Source organism: Apis dorsata, unplaced genomic scaffold (genome assembly GCF_000469605.1).
Source record: "Apis dorsata unplaced genomic scaffold, Apis dorsata 1.3 scaffold_156, whole genome shotgun sequence".
NCBI lineage: Eukaryota > Metazoa > Arthropoda > Insecta > Hymenoptera > Apidae > Apis > Apis dorsata.
The window spans coordinates 569,339-593,486 of record NW_006263446.1 but is presented as its reverse complement, the minus strand read 5'-3'; the positions used below and the strand labels follow the sequence as shown (position 1 = coordinate 593,486).

General features: G+C 28.4%; 2 protein-coding genes across 5 annotated transcripts in view; one reads left to right on the top strand and one right to left on the bottom strand.

Annotated features, from left to right (window-relative positions):
• Window positions 1–8,678, bottom strand: part of LOC102680844 — a 36,579-nt gene extending 27,901 nt beyond the window's left edge. Inside the window, exons 1-2 of one of the 3 annotated variants that reach the window (XM_006613544.2) lie at window positions 3,559–3,696; window positions 3,062–3,212 (exon numbers count right to left, since the gene is read on the bottom strand). In XM_006613544.2, the coding sequence (XP_006613607.1) occupies window positions 3,062–3,113 (52 nt within the window). In that variant the 5' untranslated portion in view covers window positions 3,114–3,212; window positions 3,559–3,696. Of the gene's footprint in view, window positions 1–3,061; window positions 3,213–3,558; window positions 3,697–8,530 lie in introns of those variants that run through there. The other 2 variants (XM_031509456.1, XM_031509457.1) reach the window with 2 other exon arrangements.
• Window positions 8,679–16,359: 7,681 nt separating this feature from the next.
• LOC102680613 (nuclear pore complex protein Nup153-like) lies at window positions 16,360–23,982 on the top strand. Of its 2 annotated transcripts, none has more exons than XM_006613543.2 (8): window positions 16,360–16,646; window positions 17,615–17,902; window positions 17,970–18,276; window positions 18,397–18,581; window positions 18,660–19,042; window positions 19,179–22,323; window positions 22,468–22,589; window positions 22,685–23,982. In XM_006613543.2, exons 1-8 carry the CDS (start codon window positions 16,572–16,574, stop codon window positions 22,740–22,742), a joined length of 4,563 nt encoding a protein of 1,520 aa, XP_006613606.1. In that variant the 5' UTR covers window positions 16,360–16,571; the 3' UTR covers window positions 22,743–23,982. The 2 variants fall into 2 exon arrangements, with proteins under 2 accessions (XP_006613606.1, XP_006613605.1); XM_006613542.2 differs by having other exon boundaries at window positions 18,361–18,581.
• The last annotated feature ends 166 nt before the right edge of the window (window positions 23,983–24,148 follow it).

The following is a 24,148-nucleotide window of genomic DNA, read 5'->3' as shown; positions in this document are numbered from 1 at the left end:
TAAAAAATTATAAAATAAATTTTTTAAAGAATACTTTTTTTTTTTTTTTTTGTAAAATGAAATTATTTCTGATTCAATTTAAAACTTTTATATATTTTCGAAAATATGTTCGTTCTTAGATTATCGATGACAGTCTCTTGTATTTCGCATATATATATATACGGGCGTTATATGTAGGTCAGTGGACACAGCGAGTTACAATTGCAAGGGTAAAAGTTATTCCGGTGCGAGTATCAGGTCACCGCTACTTCAACCGTTATCCTTTGATTATCGTAGAAATTTCATTTCGATTCAATGCGAATTTTTTTTAAAGATATCCTACTTCTTCTGGAATAAAAGAAAAAGAAATCTTGCAATTTTATATTTATAATATAATAATACATCAACTTCTATGAGATGAAAAATCCAATTTAATCCATCGAGAACATCAGATTATAATTTGCACAGAAAGAAAAGCGACGAGGAATATTATATAACAATATCTGAATCTAACTTTAGACGATTAACAAACGAAATCCAGGCCAATGTTTGCTTCAGAAAATTATATATTCATTTTGTTGTTACATCATTCTCTCAAGATTCCTTTAAAAATGTCTCACGATTATATCTGTACAAAAGATTCAATTAATGTAACACATTAACGCAAGTCGATACGAAAACTGTGAATCGAAGAAAAAGAAATTTAATTTCTTCCGCCCTCCGTATCCATCCATAATTCGACAAATACAAAGTAGTAGCAACACGTGGTTTCGCCCACGTTCGAGGAAAAGTGGATAATCGGGGCAAAAGTAGGTGAGAAGAGGAGGAAGGTCGAACCCCGCCCTCCTCCTCCTCCTCCTCCTCCTCCTTCTCCCCTCCCCTCCGCCGCCGCCGCCGCTCCGTCTCTCCCGTTACTTTACGGGAATCGTGGGAAATTAAGGAGCCGGGCAAGGCTAATTAAACCATCGCCGTCTTCTTTTGTTTTCGAGAAGAAAACCTGGCGCGATATATTCACTCGATATCGATGTCGATAGTTTTACCTCCACTTCTCCTCCTGATTTCTAAGAAGTGGGGGTGGCCAGTGGTCGACGCCAAAATTCAATGTTTGCTTCTTTTACTCGTCGATCAATGCTCGAAGACGAAATTAGAATTATTCTTAAGATTTCACCTTGCAATTCGGATTATTACGAGTTTAAATTCAAAATTCTCAATTTCAAAAACAACTTCGAAAAGAAGATATCTCGATTCTTCCAGAAGAAATTAATTCGTATAGCATCTTAATTAAAGACGTTTAATAAAAGGAAATTTACCTCCTTCTAATAAGATTCAATCGTAGAACGCGACAAGGCCAATTATATTGAAGAATAACCTTTAACTTTATTTTTATATAAACTATGTACAAGCTTATCTATTAGCCGTTTATGGCATCGATTTCTCTCTTAAAGCTCTTTTAAACATTTCGTTGGTGACACGATCTCTTTTAAAATTTCTTTCTACAAATGAAGGATTCGCGGCATGTTCTTTAAAAAAGGTGATATGTCTCACGATTACATCATATCTGTATATACAAAAGATTCAATTAATGTAACAGCGCAAATGATATTGCAGAGGAGATTTGTGGTGAAATTACTGGCAATTTTGAAAGATGAAGGCCGCAGCGGCGGGAAGAATTTGATAATTCGCCTAGGATCGATCGATCGATCGGGGAAGATGCGAGATATGGGAATGAAAGGGTTGGAAAGGAAGGATTGACACGACTGACTAGCGATCCGAACGGAAGAGTGTAATTAGTTGGGAACACGGTACGTATTCAGGAAGTGGTTTAAAAACTGGGAGAAAAGTGTGTGTGTGAGGAAACGACGTGGGAAATAAGAGGGAAATAAGAGTCGTTTTGCTGGGGAGAGAGAGAGAGAGAGAGAGAGAGAGAGAGACGATTGTGATCGTTGAGATGAGTGGAAGAGGATATTTTTGTTTGCGATTTTTCCCTGATAAATTTGCAATTGAATATCTCGTAGGATAGATTTCTCCAGCTATGATTCGAATTAAATTTGCGTGGATTGGACTTTTGGAAATTTTTAACAATTTCTGCAACTCGAGGAACTTTATGGATTTGAAAATCTTTTATTCGATAAAATGTGAACTCACTTATTCTTGAATTATTTGTTATTTTTATTCAGACACTTTTGAAACTTGTATTCAAAATAAATTCGTGAAGTAAAATTTCATAATAAGTGATTTCAGTGTCGCAATTACGAGCGTCTCAAATATCCAAAAGGGAGAAAATTTCTCTTCCATCAATTTTCGAATCAAGTCTCGAATTTTTTCTATATCGACACCTTTTACTACTCGTAATTTTTCGCAATAATTTTCCATTCCATTCCTCGATTCGTGAAAACAAGTAATAAATAATAATTATCTGGAATAGAAATCGAAAATTTAAATTTGAATAAGACAAATATTCAGTTTTTTTTTTTTTTTTCACAATTCTCCTATCTGTTTTCAACCATCTCTAAAATTACTTCACGCTTACTATTGAGCAATTATAATAATAATAATAATAATAATAATAAATAAATAGGACGAATCGTCGTTAATAAAAAAGAAAAAAGAAGAATAAATCCCTAACAGATGAACACGATCTTTTTTTATCCATTTTTAAAAGGAAACTCATATTTTTGTGATAATTAATTTTATAGTCGTCGAAAAACTGCTCTTTTCATATATCTCTCTTCCAATCGTCCACGAGATATTTTGTCGCGATAAAAATATAATATCTTCCAAGATTTTTATCTTCCGTAAAAGAGAGACACAGAGTCTCTTTGTTCTCCAAGAGTTTTCCCCCCAAGAGATTTCCTCAATTAGATAATTCTACATTTTTCCACGTTTAATCTAAATAGAACAGGACGCCCTCTTTAAGATAAATGAGAGATTTCATAAACGTTATTATTTAAATATTATCCTCCTTCTTTATCTTTGACAATCTCGTTTAACGATTAAATGGAAAATCTCATCTGAAGAGATTCGTAAAAGACTGTCTTTCGAATCTTCCAATTTTCGAACGAGATTAAAACATGATACAAACCTCGTGCAGCCAAAGCAACGACGACGACCAGGATCAACACTCTCCTCTCCATCTCTTCACCGATGCAAACCCCCTTCGAATCAGCTGGCAGGCGTACCAACAACGATTATGTTATCGTGGTCACCACCGACTCTCGATCTCCTCGTTAATCCAAAGCAAAGAAAAAAAAAAAAAAAAAAAAAAAAAAACGGATCACTCTCGCGAATCTCACCGAACGTATCTCGATCCCAACGTCATTTCGCAATTTTTCCAAGGCTACGACCGAGGAGACACGACGAGAAAAGTGTCCCTCCTCCCTTATCCTTACTCTTCTTATTCTTGTTCTTCTTATTCTTCTTCTTCTTCTTCTTCTTTTCTTTCCGACGTATTTTCTTCCGTTTCTGTATGGCAAAACTGTATGGAAGAAGAGAGGGAGGGGAGAGAGAGGGGGGAAAAAGAAAAGTGGAGCTCGAAACGACCGACGTGAAACGATCTTTCCTGAAGACTGAGGTGCTTACTCCCTGGCAGGAAGTCGTCCAGGTGTTCTGCTCCCCACTTTGGCCACTCTTACCACCTCCCCGGACAGGTAACGACCGATGTGCCGGTTGCCATCGGGAACGAGGCTGACTGACTCGCGAGAGACTGACTGACTGACTGACTGCTCGGTCCCCTGCTACTTACGCGGTATTTACCAGGTATTCAGGCCAACATTTCTGACGGGGCGGTCGTGGAGATGATAGGGGAGCCCTGGACGGCGAGCGGCCGAAGGCGAAAATTCGACCCGGACGAAGGACGGTGGACAATCGTGGATGGACAGGTTGAATCTGGAACGAGCAATGTTGAATGGTCAACATGTTGGCATCGAAACGTTTTTTTCGATTGTTTGTGGGATATTTTCCGTTTCTTGATGATCTAGTTGAGATAGAGAGAGATAGAGAGATAGAGATAGAGATAGAGATAGAGATAGAGATAGAGATAGATAGATAGATAGATAGAGAGAGAGAGAGAGAGAGAGAGAGAGAGAGAGAGAGAGAGAGAGAGAGAGAGAGAGAGAGAGAGAGAGAGAGAGAGAGAGAGAGAGAGAGAGAGAGAGAGAGAGAGAGAGAGAGAGAGAGAGAGAGAGAGAGAGAGAGAGAGAGAGAGAGAGAGAGAGAGAGAGAGAGAGAGAGAGAGAGAGAGAGAGAGAGAGAGAGAGAGAGAGAGAGAGAGAGAGAGAGAGAGAGAGAGAGAGAGAGAGAGAGAGAGAGAGAGAGAGAGAGAGAGATGAGAATTGGAAACGATGGTTGAAACCTTATTGCAGCAAAGTTTACGTGAGAGATATGCGATATCTGCAGTATTCGATCAGGAGGGGGGGAGGAAGTAAGAGAGGTTTATTCGAGGGAAGAAAAATGAGATGAAATGAATGATCATTGTAAATTGTAGATGCATTTGTATTTGTCGAGTGTGCATATTTCGAGTTGATTTTAAATGATAAATTTAAATAATAAGTATAAGTACTCGAATTCATTAGGTTAATGAATTAATTAATATTCGTTATTATTAATTAAAGTGCGCACGGTTTACTTACACGAGAGACACGAATAAGAGATCGTTGTACGTATGTATATCGTTGTACTGTTTCAATTTTATAAACGTATTTCAATTTACATTTAAATGCTACTAGAATTTTCCAGTCTGTGATGATAACGGGATGATGTGTGCGCAGTTTGCAAATTTATTTATTATTCGTGAATCGCGACATTCATACGCATAAAGGAAATAATTATATCGTGTATTGATTTTTAAGGTGAATAGTCATATCAGGAATGGCATGATTATTTTTTTAAAATTAACGAATCTTTCATTTTACTACAAATAAATGTATTTCATTAATTTCAAGCAATTTTTAGAAAAAAAAAATATTATTTTTCTTATTTTCTCATTTCCCTCGAAATCAAATCAAGATTTTTATCGAATGCAGTATCGAGAGTATAAAGAAGATTCACAGCGATAAATATCGATTTCGACAAGAAAAATAATGGTAAAATAAAAATTTTGTATATATTGATGATATAATATTTTCTCATCTTTTACATTCTTTGAAAAAATTTATAACGCGTCAATCGTATCATAGATATCTTCATAAACGTATTATTAAATTGCTTGTATGGTACAATACATTTTAATTTAAAACTTTGATTTTTATATTATTTTCGTTGTCAAATTAATTATTATTACAATTTTCTTTGCACATTATTCCACCGTGTATCTTAAAATTATAAATGAATAGAATCGATAATATTTCGTTATAAATATCGATTCACGTATCCATACGTATTTCTCCATTTCCTAGAAACGATCGAAAAGGATATATACAGCGATGTAGCTCGAGCATGCGAAACACTTTCTCGCGGACTATTAAATTTCACGGCTACGTTAGTCAACACGTTCGAGGTGAAGGTACGATCGCATCTCATTGTTGGCGCGAGGCAGAAACAATTAACTTGAATAAGGAAGCTCGACCATCGAGGGTTAGACGGTCCGGTTTAGGATGACGCGGTTCGTTGATATCATTCTACTGGTTCTTCCTGCTAAGAACGCCACACCGTTTCAAATCTTATTTTCTTTGCTGACAATGGCTAAATTTTAAATTGATCGAAATTTTAACGAAAATTGTAATTATAAGAAGTATAAATATATCGATAAACTTTTGTTATTTTAATTTCAATCTAATTAATGAAACTATTATCGGAATTAAAAGTTAATATAGCGTTTTTAAAATATTTTCTAATTTCCGTTTATTATATTGGAATATAATGGAATAAATGAGTATCGAAGATTTTCATTACAAAATTTTTTTATATAAATAATAAGTACTTCGTTATTATCTAACGCTATAAATGTAAAATACGAATAACGTATATCTATTCAATCTGTTGTACACATTGTATTATAAATTTACATAAACTGTAGAAAAAAAAAATTCTATCTTTCTATTCAATTAAGCATTCTATTCAGAAAGTAGCAATCTCAGCGTGAAACTTTATCACGAATTAAGATCAATATAGATGTACCGACGCGTCAAACTTGGAAACTTTCTGTGTCGTTTGTTAAAAAGTAGCATTTAACCGCGTTCCTCGTCACTATCGACGTCTCTCTCGTTTTCCTGTTGCATTCCGTGTCAGTTGACCGAGAAGAGGTCGCGGATATTCGATTAGAAACGTAATGCACGAAAATATATATTTCATTACAAGTAAGGATTCGAGTTATTAAAAGAAAAATTCTTCTACGAATTTAAAATGACCAATTAAACATTTGCAGTTAAATTTTTCAATTACATGTCGATATTTGACGTTTCTTTTGTCAACTTTGTTATCAGTGAGCACATTAGCATTAATTTTCAGATATTAATAGTAAATTCATTTACAGTGACAGATCGTTCCCGAAAGAATTTTTAGAGGTTAGGAAACTTTATTTAGATTTTTGAAATCTTGGATTACGTTTTAATGATTCCAAATTTAGTTACTATAATATTAATTGTAAACCACTTTCTGAAAATTCTATGGAATATAAAATATACAATCTCAAGAACTGTGGAATTCATAATTATTTAAAAATTTTCCTTTCATTTTAGAGAAAAACCTCATAAAAATGATCCATATAAAGATAATCAACTAAACAACCCAGTTGATATAATGATAATGATACAAAAAATATTTTATATGCAATATCTAGAAAGACTAAATATTTTTGTACCGCAAAAGATCGCAAGAAAAAGTTAATACACGACTCTCACAATTTTTCACTCGACTTCCAAAGAATACATTTACCAAGCGTTAAACTTGAGATCAGGGGGTCACCAAGACACGTTGTCGGCGCGATATACTTTTTTCCAGACACGTGACTGAAATTCGCAAGTGAGTACGATCGTCCATTGGCGGAACTAGGTGACTCACTGTCAACCCATGCATTTTTAGGACACTTTCAGCATCACGGTAACCGACGAATTGCGTAGGACCAGATTTGGTAGAGGCGGAAATTTCGTGGCGACGAAAGCTAGCGGTGTCGAGTCACTTGTTAGTAACATCGGCTTCCTGACCCACATACCACGACCGCCATACAAACGTAACGTCCACGCATGTAGGTGTGCATCCACGGACGTACACTCAATATCAAAAGCCATAGGGCACCTATTTCTCGATAACTAACGTTGTGCATATTTATGGAAAATTATATTTTTTACGTTTAAATTTGTATTTGTTTCATCTAAATATTGTAACGTGCATTCTGTATTTTTATATACTTCTAAATTTCCCATAAATGCATTTAATAATATATAGTCTTAAGTATATCTCTCTATTGATAATTTGATGAAGATATTTTAAATTTTAAATATTTTTTTTTTCTTGATAAATTAAATGCATGAAGATGATGCATTGTGAGCTAATATTATTAATTATCCTACATTAATAATAATATTATTAATTTATCCTACATTGCTTATAAAAGAAATGATATTCAGATTGTATTCATTATCAAATTAGATAAAAAATGGAAATTTTAAAAAATTCAAAACGAGAAGAAAAAATTTGAACAAATTATGAATATCATATACAACTTGTTTGAGTCAAAGTTCTACGAAAATTAACATCATATTCCCGATTAAACGCGTCATCGTTTATTTCTCCGAAAGATCAATGAATAGGTAACAGAATCTTGGACTATGTAAGGTCATCGACCGAATAGACGTCTAATCTGACCGAATCAAGTTTCTCCGTTAGTCCATGACTATATATCGATGACATCGGTTTCATTCGTGCATATGAATTCGATGGCCAACATCCTAAAATTTTTGTGCCCGTCCATTAACCTATCTAACCACTCTACGACTTAAGATAAAAATATTCAAATTCTTTTCTCTAGATTAGAATGATTAATGTTTCGAAAACATTTTTGTACAAACTCTTCAAATCTAAAACTTCCATTTCTTCTTTTTTTTCCTCGCACGAAGAAAAAGAAAAATTTAATATCCTTCAAAATTTTAATCCTTCGTGTATTTAAAATTATCACTCAGAAACAACTCGAAGTAATTAAAATCCATATTTTTCGTTTTATAATTATATAGGGATTCATTTTCCTTACGGTTTATTTTAAAAATAGATTCTCTGAAATAGGTATTACAAACGGATAATTTTAATTTTAAAATCGTCAAATTATTCCTTAGCTATTTAATAACAATACAAATTTCTTCCACGATATAATTTTCTATTAATCCGTCAAGCGTGCGTCAAGCCGCGAGCGTTTCATAAAAAAAAAACCTGTTATTCACCTTATGAAATTTTGGTCAGTTAGAATAATTAAACGTTAATTAATAAAAATTGCACAAGAACGGTGGATAATGGGCCGGGAAAAAGATAGAAATTGTGAGAAAATAAAATACGTACAGGAACGTGCACATGTGAACAAGGAACAATATGTATTAACTTATATCCGTATCTAGGATCTTCTTACTCTTTTGACTTTCCATGAACATCGGCCGCCTCGAGGAATCTTTGCAGGTGCTTAAATCGGGGTCACGCCGGTGCTACCGACAACTGTGTGCAACTGTTCCATGGGAATATGCACATGTGTAAACAATATACACATATTTTACTGTAACGCACGAGGAAGAAAATAAAAAATCATTAAACCTCGTACACGTTGCGTACGTGTGTGTGTTACGTTAGATCGTGCGTATAATTAAATGATAAATATCTATAATATTGTCAAGATATTAACGACATGATATATCAAAATTGTATTTTCTAAAAAAAAAAAAATTTTAAACAAAATATCTTTAAGCGAATATGATTGACTGCTTCCATCTTTTACGTTCTTATAATGAATAATAAACGAATAAAATACATATAATTGTCCGAAACTCATAATTGGTTAATGCAATGTAATTACAAAAAAAGAAGGAAAAAAGAAAAACACATGTCGATGTGTTAAACGCGACACAATTTAGGTTAGGTTTCGCGCGCAGCGAAAGCAAAATAATATTCAAATTATTTAACAAGAAGTCGAAAAACAAACAAACAATTACAACATACGTGTAATACGCGTTATTGCGACGTTACACGAGTATCGATCCTATTTCGAAATGAAATAACGATGGAAACGAGGCAAAAGGCGAATTTCGAAAGATGGACGACGATTGCGAAAAGGAAAAGAAATGAAATGAAATAAAATAAAATGGGAAACGGATGATCGTTCGAGTTTGTTGGAAACGAAGGAAGGCGGAAATAATTGTACAATCTCGGCTAAACGTAAAAAAGGGGACAGGTTGTTCTCGCGTGACAAGTCGAAAGCGAGAATACATGGACGTTCTCTCAAAGATGCTATTAAACACGTATATTCTTGCAAATGTGTTAATTATTACGCTACTTTCGAAATGGTACGAGTTAAAATCTTGTTTGTTCTACCGTTAAATCGTATTAGATCATCTTATAAATTACCTCATCTTTTAGATGAGGCCCAAGTTTCGGATATTTTTGTTATTTCGAAATTCAGATTTCAATTGGAAGATTATTATTTGTTATAAAATCGATATAAAATTATTATGACAACGGAGAAAGAATTGTAAATCGTACGTAAAGATTTTAATTGGTTTTATTTAACATTTAATATTATGTTTTAAATAAGAAATTGTCCTTGTCTTTTTAAATTTTATAATTTATCATTAATAGTTTTAAATTATTTAATATTTATTGATCATTAATATAAACATCGCAAAATTTAATTGAAAAAATGAAAGAAAAAAAAAGAAATAATATTTTTAGTACGTGAAATAACAAAGTTATAGAAAGGTCAAGTTTCTATTATAACATGCTTTCTCTTACAATTAAGTTAGAGAACATGTATTTAGTGGAACCACTGAAAATTCTCGTTAAAAATCAAATTACCATTTCGACCCCATTTAAGGAAGAGACAGACATTTATTATAATTAAAACCAGATGCGTAATAATCGAGAATTGTAATGAAATTTTAATGTTTTCTTTATATTTCAAACTTTTACTTATTATTGTGATCAAATTCGTAATATTTTCGTATTCATTTTGTATATTTATATTAATTTGTACAGATACAATTTTCATCATAATATTTCTTTACAAAATATACGAATTATAAATATATTAAAAGAAAAATGACCAAATGATCAATATTGTAATAAAAATAAGTACATAAATTTTGAATAATTATCTAAAATATAAAAATATATATTATCTAATTTGATGTTATAAAAAAAATATAAGAAGTATATATAAGTATATAATAATTTTTCTTGATATGTGTTTAAGATTAATCAGCATCATAACCTCTTTCTTCTTCTAATTCTTATATTCGTTGTCATAAATTTTACCTCAAAATTTTACTTTTTCTTCAATTATAATATACCATAATGACTTTCTTTTTTTTTAAATTACGTAATACAATTTCTACACACATAAAACTATTATTACTAAAACTAGTATAATTTTTATTATTCTTTAACTTTCCTCGTACGCTATAATAATAATGACTATAAAGTACCGTTCATATCTTATTATTTCTTTCTCTATTATTTTCTTCTATTTCCCTTATTGATATCCTATCTTTTTTTTTTTTTTCTATTTATAAGTTTCATTAACGTTACATTCTTTTCATAGTCACTTCCATTGCTAGGAAGAAATTACAATTGAAAAAAATTGAATATTTTTCATTCCTTTCGGTTATTCTTTTCATGATAATATTTCTATTTTTATTGAAATCTCTTCCTCGAAAACACATTCTTATTTCTTTCTGCACTGCTCGACTGCTCGGATGACAATTCATTGAACTTTATCGATCAACTTTTCAAAGACTTTTTACTTTCTCCCGATCTGTTTATTCCTCGAACTTTCTAATTGATTTTATACGTAGTAAAATGGATTTAGAGATTGTATTTTTAATTGTAAAGTTCATAACGATGTTATTATTATTATATCGTATAACCTAACCTATACATAGGTAAGTTAAAAATTTTTATAACTCGAATTTTTAAAATTCTTCAATAATTCTTAAAAATTTATGTAACTCTGACTCGAAAATCTCTATAATTCAAATAATTCATTCTTTTTAATTCCAAACTTTTATAATTTGGATCTATGATTTGAAAATATTCGAAAGTAACGATTTCAACTTTTGTTAACTTCGAAAACTTCTATGACTCGAACTTTCATAATTCAAATATCCCTATAATTTTATAGTCTTATATTTAATACATCTACATATGACTATATAGGATAATCTAGTCATCTATAATAAGAATAATTTATATCAATTTCAATTTTCCTCAAGAAAACTATATCTCAATGGATAATGGAAAAATCAAATATTATTGTTGTCGAGATATTGGCGCAAAACTTGCTCTCGCCAATTTACTCGTGCATAGTTTTCGCTCTCTTTAAGTGACAAATCAAATATCATGGGATCTCTATTGGAGCGTGAAAATAGCAAAAGATGCGATAAGTCTGAGAAAAGTCGAACTAGATCGACCAAACGAAGGTCTCGAACTGCCACTTATTTCGCTTGTTTGCTGGAGAAAGCTACGCAAATTTACTAAGCGTGTGACTCATGTGAAATCGTTCATGCAAAATACTTAATTCTATGTCACAGATACATCCGGTGCAACATGGTCAGAAAGATCGTTTTGTCACCTTCTCTCCTAAGTTTCACTTTTTACGTATGCATCGTTTCCTCAAAAATTTATCTTTTCTATTATCTGCTATTACAGTGTTTTCCAATCTTTTTTGTGAGACACGATCTTCTTTCTATAATAAATCAAATGTAATCTGTGTGCTCTCTTCCTTTTCACATTCATTAAAGATGCATTTAATAAATATTGTACTCATTATTTATGTTTATAATATATGTCTACTTATAAAGTTTTATTTGTTTGTAAATTTAATCTAATTCATAAATTAATGAAGTAAATAGATGCATTCTAAATTTAAATATTTTTTTTATTAATAATAAAAAAAATACTTGTATAAAAATATTTAATAAGTTCATAATAATATTCATTATTTAATTATGTCTATTTATTAATTATATTATTTATATTATTTATATATTATATTATTTATATATATTATTATATTATTAATTATATTAAAATTTTATTTGTTTGTATTCATCATTCATATTCATTATATTCATTATTTATTTATATTTGTGTATTGTATAAATTAATGAAATTAAATAAACTTTAAATTTGAATAAGGCTTTTTTAATAGATATGATACTCACATAAAAATAATTTTCTTTTTGTTGCATGTTCCATGTTGTTAAAGTATAACCAATTCCAAGTATTATCTACGGAAGTTCGAAGCTAGTTGCATTAACGGTCCTCCACCTGTTAGTTCTATGCTACAGTCTATTTTAGTCTTCTGTAACAATTAATTTAAAAAAAATTTATAGAAACTAGTATTTTCTTATTAGATATAGATAGATATAAAACCAAACATTATGATACATCATTAACCACACTCTTCTTTGATTTTATTTTCAAAAAAATTATCTACATATTGTATTGATATAATTTTTTATCCGACTATAATAAAAACACACAAATATAAATAGATATAAATAGATAAATAGATTTTACATTAAATCCATTATTATTTTCAATTATTTATTATGTTTTTAATAAAATTGATGAATAAAAAATTTAATAATTAAAAAAAATTCTTTAATTAATGCATCAAAAATTATTAAAAATTATTAAAAATATTTTTAAAAAGTTGATTAAAAATTTTATTGTTCTACAATATTGAAAGATTTTCTAATTTTATTATACATTCCTAACTTAACATTATTATATATTCCTAACTTAACGATGAATAACAGTCGAAAATGATAAGATGTAATTCTTAAGAAGATTAATCAATGATGAACTGTTCGAAATTGTGCAGTTAGTGACGTTAACACAATGACTGAGATCGTCGATAAATCGACTAGTTTCACCGTATTAAATTAACCAATTACGAGTCAAATTGATCGAAACAAGATAATATCTTGAAGAATGTAGTGTAATGTGAAAGTTTCTTTTGTGGATTAAAAAAAAAAAAAAAAAATAGCATTGGTTTTTAATTAAAATTAAAAACTTTTTTTTTTTTTTTTAATTAAAAAAAAAAAAAAAATAGCATTGGTTTTTAATTAAAATTAATAACTTTTCTTATTTTCTGTAATCCTTTTATTTTCTACAATTAATCCAAAGTGATTGTTCAAGAAGACATGATTGACATTTTGAATGATTAAATGAATCATATTTTTTAAATTCTAATCTTCTAATGAAAAAAATTAGAGAAAAAGGGAAAAACAATGCTATCATGACTAATTTTCTAAAATTGCATTCTATATTTTCTTAAATTGAAATGCTTTTTAAAATATTTTTCATGTATGCATATCGCATATTTGTTATTGGTATTGTAAGAAAAAATCTTAGAAAATCTTATACAAATCGAATACTATGTTATATATGATGTATATACAAAATGAGCAAGTATGAAAAGTATTATATATAGTATATATATATATAAAAGCATAATCAAATATACCTGTAATTAGATATCTCGCTGTCTTTATCGTGGGAATCATGAATGTAATAATAATGATATTATCAATGATGCTGGTTAAAACAATTCTGAGAGGAAAATAACTAGAAAAAGAGGTTAATTATTATAATCGATAATTATTATTTGATAATATTTAGTTGAAATAGAAAATAATAATAATATGTAAAATTTATTGTAGAAATTATTATATTTTCAATTTTCTATATTCAAATATAATAATTATTTTTTATTATATTTTATTATAAATAGTTATAATCAAAATAATGATATTATAAATATATATTTTAATTTATTTTAATTTAATAATATAAATTATTATTAAATTAAATATAAATTGTATAATAAATAATATTTTAATTTAATTGCCAAAATGATTCTATTTATAATTCTTCTAATGATAATGTCACATATAATATTTTACTTATGTTATCGACATATGGTAATGTTAATAGATAAACCATTGAACCAATGATGATTACAAAAAGAAATTAAATTAATTATTAAATTTAATTAATCTGTATTTATATTCAAGAGATAGCATGAGTAAGCCTAAAAAGTTACAGCCGAGAAACAAAATAAATGTAGCATTGAATGAATTTTGTATCTGATGTTTTAAAATATCAACTTCACAAAAATCAAAGTAAAGCCCTCTAACATAAAATTAAAGTACTATAAAATTACAAAGTAAAACTTGATTCTATTAACCATATTGCAAAAATTCAAAAATTTTTTGAAGATTTTCTTAAGTCAGGTTAATAAGGAAGAATAATAGAAAAAAAAATATTATTTATCTAAAAGTACAACGTGATTGTTATTAATTTTTCATAAAGATACAGAAAAAAAATGATATTAAGAATTAATATCATAAATAATTTAGGTTATTCAAATTAATATACAAAAGATAATCTAATAAATGTATAAAATATGAAATTAAAATAATAATTAAGATCAAGTTCTATTTCAAAAGTTTATAATACAAACTATCGATTCTAATAGTCACATATATAAATAATATAAAATAAAAAAAAATTTAAAAAAAAAATAATTTTATTCTTTGAATACAATTACAATATTCAATAAATTATATTGAATAAATATATATATATATAATATAATTATATATGAATAAATATATTAATTGAATAATAGTATAGGAAAAATAAAAGAAATAATTATTAAGAGATTAAATAGATAAATTACATACCTAAAATAAAAAATTTGAACACTAAACTTTTAGACAATGAAATGACATCATACGCCATGATTTCGATTATCGAAATTTGGAAAGAGATCGATTCATGCAAGTCGAAACATATCATAATATGAATGCAATCATCAATTTCTTTAACTACTATTATAAGAAATGTTTTTAACTTCGTTTTTAATTTACGAATTAAATTTATATTAATATAGATAATATAGATAATATTTAGGAAATAAATATGTGAGAATATATATGAAATAAAATTCATTGCAATATCTAATTGTTATTTCTGTATGAATAAAATAACGAAATAAATGTATGGTAATGTTTTCTGTTAATAAATAAAATCTTACATTTGCATGGAAAATTATTAAATTATTTTTTAATCATTACTTAAACATTAATAAATTATTACGTTTTCGAATTATATTGACAATCGAATAATAATCTGCAAATAAAAATCAAAACCCATTTAAAAAATATATAAAATTAAAATTATATTAAAGTAAAATAAAATAATAAATGATGAATAAAAATTATAAATTAATTTAATTAATTTTTTAATTATAAATAATTTTAATTATAAATAATTAATTATTAATAGTTGAATAATGAAAAGCGACAAAAAAGCACTGTATTAAATATATTAATTTATTTAATATATAATTAAATGTATATTTAATTAGATAAAATTACTAATAATCTATAAATTATAAAATAATATTTTATTAATAAAAATTCTATATAATTACGCACCTCAATTAGTATAATACATCCTTTCACCAATTTTCAATAATAGACTGATACAATTCGTCTAATGGCCAATTAGAAAAAAATGCTTTCTGATTGATTGAAATTGTATGATTCCTTATTTATATCAATCCGCGCGAAAATTAAAATAAGTATTATATAAGAATTGTATAAAAATTTATTTTTATTATATCAAATATATAAAGATCAATTTTAAAAATATAATAAAAATAAATCATTAGTATAAAAACAACATAAAATTTGTAAAATAAATATTATAATAAATAGTTAATATCTATTTATTAAAATTAAATTTAATTCAAAAACTATTTATCTATCTAAAATATTTTTATCTATTTTTTTTTTATCAATTGAGTGAAATCCAAAAATACTAGTTTTAATTTTGAAAATTTATGTTAATATAAACTTTAACCAATATCTGATAATTTATACAATTATAAATATTTTATTTATATAAATAAAATATTTATTATAGAAAAAAATAATTGACAATATTTTCATGTTAAATTTGAATTCTATAGATCGATCATAATTATAATTCTTATGTCAAAAACAGTTGACTATTGCTACATTTAATTACTATTATTTTCATCAACAGGAGCACTGTTGTCTTATTCCATTCTGAATCGATAATATCGTGTATGATACGAAAATGATAACAGAGAATATTTTATCCTCGGATGATGAGTCTATTCTAAACTTAATCTGTGGTGGTACGCCAATTTGAAGACTGCGAGCGCACACAGTGTCACGTGGTCAGGCGCGACAAGCGCATATTCGAGAGAAACCTGGCGCCCTGGTGGCGGTCTTTAGGGCGGCCATATTTTCTCTCGTGGATTTCAGTCACGAAGGTGGTGGTTCGCTGACAATTTTTGGGATGCGCCGTTTGAAGACATTCTCGTGTGTTTTATATTCGTAAATAAGTGACCAGTGCCAATCATGGCTAAAGGGAGTAATAATTTGACTGGAAGACGGTCGTCGTCGCATAATACAAAGCCTTACGACGCAAACAATGTGAGTAGTATCTCCTTGGCACAAGTCCCCTGATAGAAAGTTCTCTACCTTTCATCCAACGGTTGTTCGCGCGTTACCGCGCAAATTAAATCTCTCGATAAATTTACACTATGTACCAAATCTTTTTTAAAATATTCTTTACATGACTGCTCTTTTTTTAAAATATATTTTCATTATATTTAGACGATGTCACGGTTATGTGAGTCCACTCGATAACCTCAATCTTTCCTATACTACTTCATGAGATATCCATCAAGACGCCTATAACATGTAACCTTGAAATATTGTTTTTTATAAAAAAAATTTTTGAGAATTTGTTATATAATTTAATTCTCGTAAACTTATTATTTTTTTCAGTTTTATAAAATTTAAATGTTATTAGTTTACATTCATATTTAATACATGTGTAAAAAAGGCACGCATGACGTTGGAAAATCGTGTTTTGCGCAAATTCACGCAATACCTTGTAATCTTTTTTAAAGATCATTTTCCTTTTTTTTATAATAATATTCATTTAATTCGATTGATTTAAATTAATATAAAACTTAATATACTTTTCAAACAAACGTTTTAACCTCAATTTTAAAAATGACTTTTTATGTATTGCAATTGTTACTGTATTATATTCTTACACATATTAATTTCATAAAATATTTATAGTTAAATAATATATTTAAATAACTAATTTATTCTTTGTATATATTTATTCAATTATTATTCAATTATTACTTAATATATTAATTCAAGTAAAATTATACATAAAATAACGTATACACAATATATGCAATACATATGATTTTAAAATTCATATATATATATATATATCGTTTCTTTATATATAATATTCAATTTCCTTTTTTTTTATTAATAGTTTTTTATTTTCTATAATATTAAATAATTTTTTAGACTATAAAGTATTTTTAAATATTATTTGATATCTATATATCTTTATTTTTTTTACATTTCAGTCTTTTGTAAAAAAAGTGGCAACAAAAGTAACAGATCTTATACCACAAAGATTGTGGATCAGTAAGTGGTTTAACTCATCTCAAAATGAAGATGTATTAGAAGATAACGAAAATCTTGAAGAGGTTGAATCAGAAGAAGATATACAAAAACCTCCACCTTTAAAACGACCATGTATTCGTATGGATGTCACTCATCCACCTGGTACATTTTCAATTCAACCAAGGACTAAATCAACAATCAACAAAACCAGTGTAGCTAAACAACAATATTCAATTCATAATGAAGTGGTAAACATATTAAAAAATGTTAATTTCAATCAATAAAAAAATTATTCAATTAATAATTTTTGTATAGAGTGAGGATTTTTGTAAACCTGGAATGGCCGGGCCAAGTGGGATTAGTCATTTAGTATCTTCTACACCTACAATGCAATCGAGTATTAGAAATGTAGCACCTCAGAGATCTGAATTAAATTCATTAGTTGCTACTACAAATAATGGAACTACAAATGGTACGGATGATAATTCTGAATCCAGTGAAAGTACTAGTGGTTGTAGTTCTCTTATTCCACAAACAAATAGACAAGAAGCTCCATCAAATGTCTCTTATCACTCACCATTTTCAAAGAGAAAAAGATTCAATGATGATAAATTAAGTTTCAGTAAGTCAAATTTCTCTTTTTTTTTTGTTGTTGATTATTTTAATATAAATAATCATATTTTTTTAATATATAAATTTTTTTTAGCCAATCATATGCAGTCTCCAAGATCTTTATTTTTAGATAATAACAGCCGAGATACTTTAAGTAGTCGTAGACCGAGCTTTAACGCATCAATCATGACAAACACGCCGGATCGTGCATCTCCCTTGGCATCTCCTTTTTACAGTGGAAATATTACTTTTGGTGGAGCAAATGCAGCAGGTTTTTATAAACAAGGTCGTAATCTGTTTAATAGTTCAAATGAGGTATGAGTTATTAATTAAAATTAGAATCATTCTAAATAATTTTTATCATTTACTATAAACATTTTTTATTAATATTAGATTCAACTTAAAGTTCCTAAAAGAACAAGTGTTGAAGTAAAACCATCTAATACAGCAGGAATTGATTCATCTGGTATGAGTCAAACTGCTAAGAAAATATTGGAAGCATTAGAACATTTTTCGTCGCCAATAACTGATGCTAAAAAGATTCCATTAAAAATGATGAATAATACATCATCAATAAATAAAAAAAGAACAAGGGAGGAAATGATATCAACAACTAAAGTTGGATTACGTCATTTAACTCGTGAATTAACTGTACCAACTGTACCCGATATATTAAAATTAAGACGGCGGCAAAAATTACAAGATACAACAGTTGCAGCTAGAAAAATTATTTCAGCTCGAAGCGAACCACCGCCTCCACAAGAATATCATCTCAGGTAAATATATATAATTATTTTTCATATGTAATATTTCCATATGTATGTTTATTTATGTTAAATTATTTATATTATTTATGTTACAAACAATTATCATGCAATTATTATGCATTCATTATATACAATCATTTTTTAGGACACAAACTAATGAAGATTTAAAACATCATGGAAAAACTAAAGGAGCAAAACTTGAACAGGAAGATACAATTGAACCCGTCAATTTACCAAATATACCTTTACCAATATCTTCTTTACCTAATTTCAATTTTATGCCATCTACTAATACAGCAATAGTAGATGAAGCTAGTACAGATAAACAAGATACATTCACATTTGCAAGTCCTATAAAAATAACAAGTACTACAAAGAATTTAAAATCGATTAATAACTTTACTTTTAGTAGTCCAATTAATGCTGATAAACAATCAATTGATAAATCTAACGATATAAATTCATCTTTAAACAAAAATGGTATTAAATCTAATATATCTTCTAATGAATATATACCTCCTATAATACAAAACTTTATTTGGTCTGATTCGTCTATAGCTCCTAGATTAAAAGAAAAAATAAAAAATAGTGATGACACTATTTCTTCAGATGAATTAAAATCAGGAAGTGTTATGGATGATCTTTGTTCTAAATCTGAAAAATCAAATGAATCAAAAATGCAATTAGATTCAGATAAAGAAACAAATATTAATAAAATAAATACTATTAGTCCAAATATAAATGATAATATTATTAAAGCTCTAAATTCGCAGTCTAATATGTGGGAATGTTCTGAATGTTTATTCAAGAACAATGATTCCGAAACACATTGTTTTACTTGTAAAGCTATCAAATCAAATCTTAAGGATAAAAAGATTTCTGAAATATCAACATCTAGTAATGCCAGTGAATTAAAAAGTACAGTAAAGGATCATTTTGGATTGCAATTTAAACTTTCAAGTAATCAGTGGGAATGTACGTCATGTTTTCTAAGAAACAAACAAAGTGATACTAAATGTATTGCATGTAGTGCTCTTAAACCAGATATAAAGCAAGAAATTAAATTTGTTAAACATAAAGAAAGATTTGAAGAATGTCCTAAATGTAAATCAAAAGATTTTGAAAAATCAACTACATGTTCTTGCAGTACATTTAAATCAAATGAATTAAAAATTACACAAAAAAATACGAATTCTACAGATAATACAGATATATCTGCAAATGAAGATGGTAAAACCAATACATTGACTAATACATTCTCAAATATAGATAAATTAAAATCAAGTAAAGATACATGGGAATGTCCTTGTTGTATGGTTAGAAATCTTATTTCTATTGATTCTTGTCCATGTTGTAATACAGCTAAACCAAATGTTGGAATTACTACTAAGAATATTGTGTCAACGTTTCCAAATGGATTTGGAGATAAATTTAAAAAACCTGATGGTGCATGGAATTGCAACACTTGTATGATACAAAATGAAGCAAAAATTTCTATATGTGTAGCTTGTGGTGATTCAAAGCCAGGTTCAAAAAAATCAGATAATTCTACTTCTGCAAATAATAGTTCCAATTTACAATTTAATTTTGATATGCCTGCAAATAATACTGGTTTTAAATTTGGCATTGATAAGGCTGGTCAAGAAAAGACTGATAGTACAATATCTTCAAATGGTTTTAAATTTGGCGAAAGTCAACAAAATAGTCAAACTGGTCAGTTTACATTTGGTATACAAAAAGAAGAAAAGAAAACAAGTGAAACACAAAAATCTGAAAATAATATTCTTTCAACTTCAGAAAATGCTTTTCAAACTAATGCAAATAATAGTGAGAAGACTGATATAAAACAAAATCCAGAAAAAATAGAGAAAAACACAACACCATTATTTTCGTTTGGTATAGCTAAAAGTGAGAGTGGAACAATAGAATGTAATAAACAATCTGCAAATATAACAACTGCAACAATTCCATCTACATTTACATTTGATACATCTAAACCTACAATGGTACAATCAGATATAAAGGAAGAAAAACAAATTGAAAATATTATAGTAGAAGTTTCAAAACCAAGTACAGGAACTATAGAATCTTCTAATGCTATTAATACAAACACATTATCTTCAATAACTCAAAGTAATACCCAAGAAACTAAATCAACTGCTACCTTTTCATTTGGGGTACCAAGTAATACAATTGCAGTTACTAGCAGTACTTCTACAATTGTAGTATCAAGTCTTCCATCTTCTACTCAATCTTCCTTTACATTTCTTGAATCAAAATCAACTACACAAACATCAATTGTACCAACTTTTGGTCAAATATCAACATCAGCTCCTACAGCTTTATCTAATACCTTTACATTTGGAGATAGTAAAACAAGAGAAGGATCTTCAATAACTAAAACTTTTGGAACATTGCCAAGTGCTCCTTCTGGAAATACATTATTTTCAAATATTTCTAATTCGCCATCATTATTTAATAATGATACAAAAACTACACCAACATTTGGACAAACTTCAACTGAAGATAATAAACAACCTGCATTTGGTGCTGCAAATACAAATAAATCCTCAACTTTTGCAATGCCAGAAAATAAAGTACCAATATTTGGAAATACAGAAAATAAACCAATTTTTGGTTCACCTGACACAAAAATGCCTGTATTTGGAAATACAGATAATAAAGTAACATCTTTATTCAATCCACCATTGCAACCATCAACTGCAACACCAATACCTTTTGGTGGACCATCAGCTACACCAACACTTTTTAGATCGTCCGTTACTCCTGTTTTTGGTAATAATACTACTTCAACATTTACTACTGAATCAACACCTAGTATATTTGGATCTACCTCAAAGCCAAATGAAACTGGCACATCAAATTCAAACATATTCACATTTGGCACTAGTCCTCCTCAAGCAGTAGCAAAATCAGGAACTGGATTCAATTTTTCTGCAAATACTAATCCTGGTGAATCGACACAGAAACCATTATTTACATTTGGTAGTCATACATCCACTCCACAAAGTAACAATTTATTTGGAAATACATTCAATAATCCTACATCAACAAATTCTTCCGGTTTTACATTTAATGCACCTAAACCGGAAGCAACAGCATTTGCTCAATCTGCAGCTACAACTCCTACAATTTTCGGTACACCACAATCTGGAGTACAAAATCAAGCATCATCTTCGTTTTCATCTACTCCTTCAAATACAGGATTTAATTTTGGGACTACAACACCTGCTGTTACATCATCAGGAGGTTTCAATTTTGGTGTAGTTGTAAGTAAAATAATTATAATTAAATTAAAAATTATTATGATTATATTTGATCAATATATTTCAATTTATTAATTGTTTTAATTTATATTTCAATATATTGAATGTTTCATTATATTAATCTAAATAATTGATTTCTATTTTTAGGCACCTGCTTCTACACCATCTGCAGGATTTAATTTTAATCCTCCTAGTAATACACCTACATTTGATCCTAATACTCCACCATCATTTAACTTCACTGGCGGCAATGCACCTCCAACATTTAAGTATGTATAAATATATAATATAAAATTATATTATAAAAAATTATTCATAAATTATTAATTATAGAGATTATATATTACATGTTATTTTATTTCAGTGCTACACCTACTCAAACACAAAGGAAAATTAAAAAAGCTTTTAGAAGGATGCGGTAGAAGGGCAAGTAACATACGACCATAGTTCAGAACACACTCGGATGCACTTTTTTTATATCTATTTCATGCAACTGCGTGTGTAAATATGTTTTTGAATATATGATAAAGTTATAGTATGATACAATGAAAATATCATATACCGACCGGTCACATCAATGTGGTGGTATACCAAGCATTTTATGTAATATATTAATTTGTCAATAGGATATGCTTGCGTACAACCACTTGTGTTCTACAGGATCTGTAAATTATAAATTATTTAAATTATACAATAATAACAAATGATACTTCGATGTTGGCATGAAGCCAGTTTTGCAACTAAAACAGATCATAATGCTATTGCATTATTAATACCTTGCCCAAACAAGACACTGTATATGTACTGACGTGACAATTTAATTTGCTGAAACGAGATAATACCTCGATAAAGAAATTTAATAAAGCACTTAATATGTGCAATTTATTGAAGATAATGAGTGGGAGTGTATCCCTCAGGTAAGTATAAGTCATTCACAACTCGTGACAATGATTTTGTAACTAATATAAGAAGAGAGGGGGACTAAACAGTGCCGAAGTACATTGAGTAAAAATTATTTTTTTGTAAAATATGAAAGAAATGTTGCAATAACTTGCAATGGCTTTATTCTTATATTTCTATGTAAAAACAATCATTCTTACCTGACTAGTTATTTTTAATAAATTCAGTATACACGACTTTACATAGTCAGGTACACGATCTTAAAGGAGCTTAATGGAAAAGAAATATGTGCTTAACAGATGGAATTCTTTTATTCATTTCTTCTATAAATTTCGAGACGTTACGAGTCTTGTGAATCGACTGAATATCAATGATGTCCCACTGCGTATAAACATTAATTATATTTTAATTAGAATTTTATGGACAGTTCTACAATCTTTGTAGTACTAGTCCAAAAAAACGTGTATCATATAAAAAAAATGGCATTCGGATAGTACAAACTCACGATTACTGAACAATTGCATTGAGTAGTCGAAATTGTATATTTTTTTTATATATTGAATGAGCTAATCCTATAAGAATATACTGAATGCCATTTTAATAGGATTAAATTATAGTAATGTTGTGTGTTTTATCATAGAATGAATGGAAAATGAATCAAGAAGTATGTTGAATGGAAGTAAATTATTATGGGGCTTCTAAAGAGTTACTTCTTTTTGTTACTAAATTAAATATATTTTTATAATGAGTTTCTAAAATTGATATCAATTTTGTATATTACTGTTATTTCTACTACATAAATATATCATGGAAACGTATCATTCTGTATTAACAAAACTAAGTATATATTACAATAAAATTAGTAGAAATAAAATTAAAAAATTATACTTAATTGTTAAAAAATATAGACGAAAAGTCATATTCTGAC

Coding starts and splice junctions, on each gene's coding strand:
- LOC102680613 (XM_006613542.2), top strand. CDS start 16,572: ATGGCTAAAGGGAGTAATAATTTGACTGGAAGACGGTCGTCGTCGCAT. Junction 16,647..17,614: donor AGCCTTACGACGCAAACAAT/GTGAGTAGTATC, acceptor TTTACATTTCAG/TCTTTTGTAAAAAAAGTGGC. Junction 19,043..19,178: donor CCACAAGAATATCATCTCAG/GTAAATATATAT, acceptor ATCATTTTTTAG/GACACAAACTAATGAAGATT.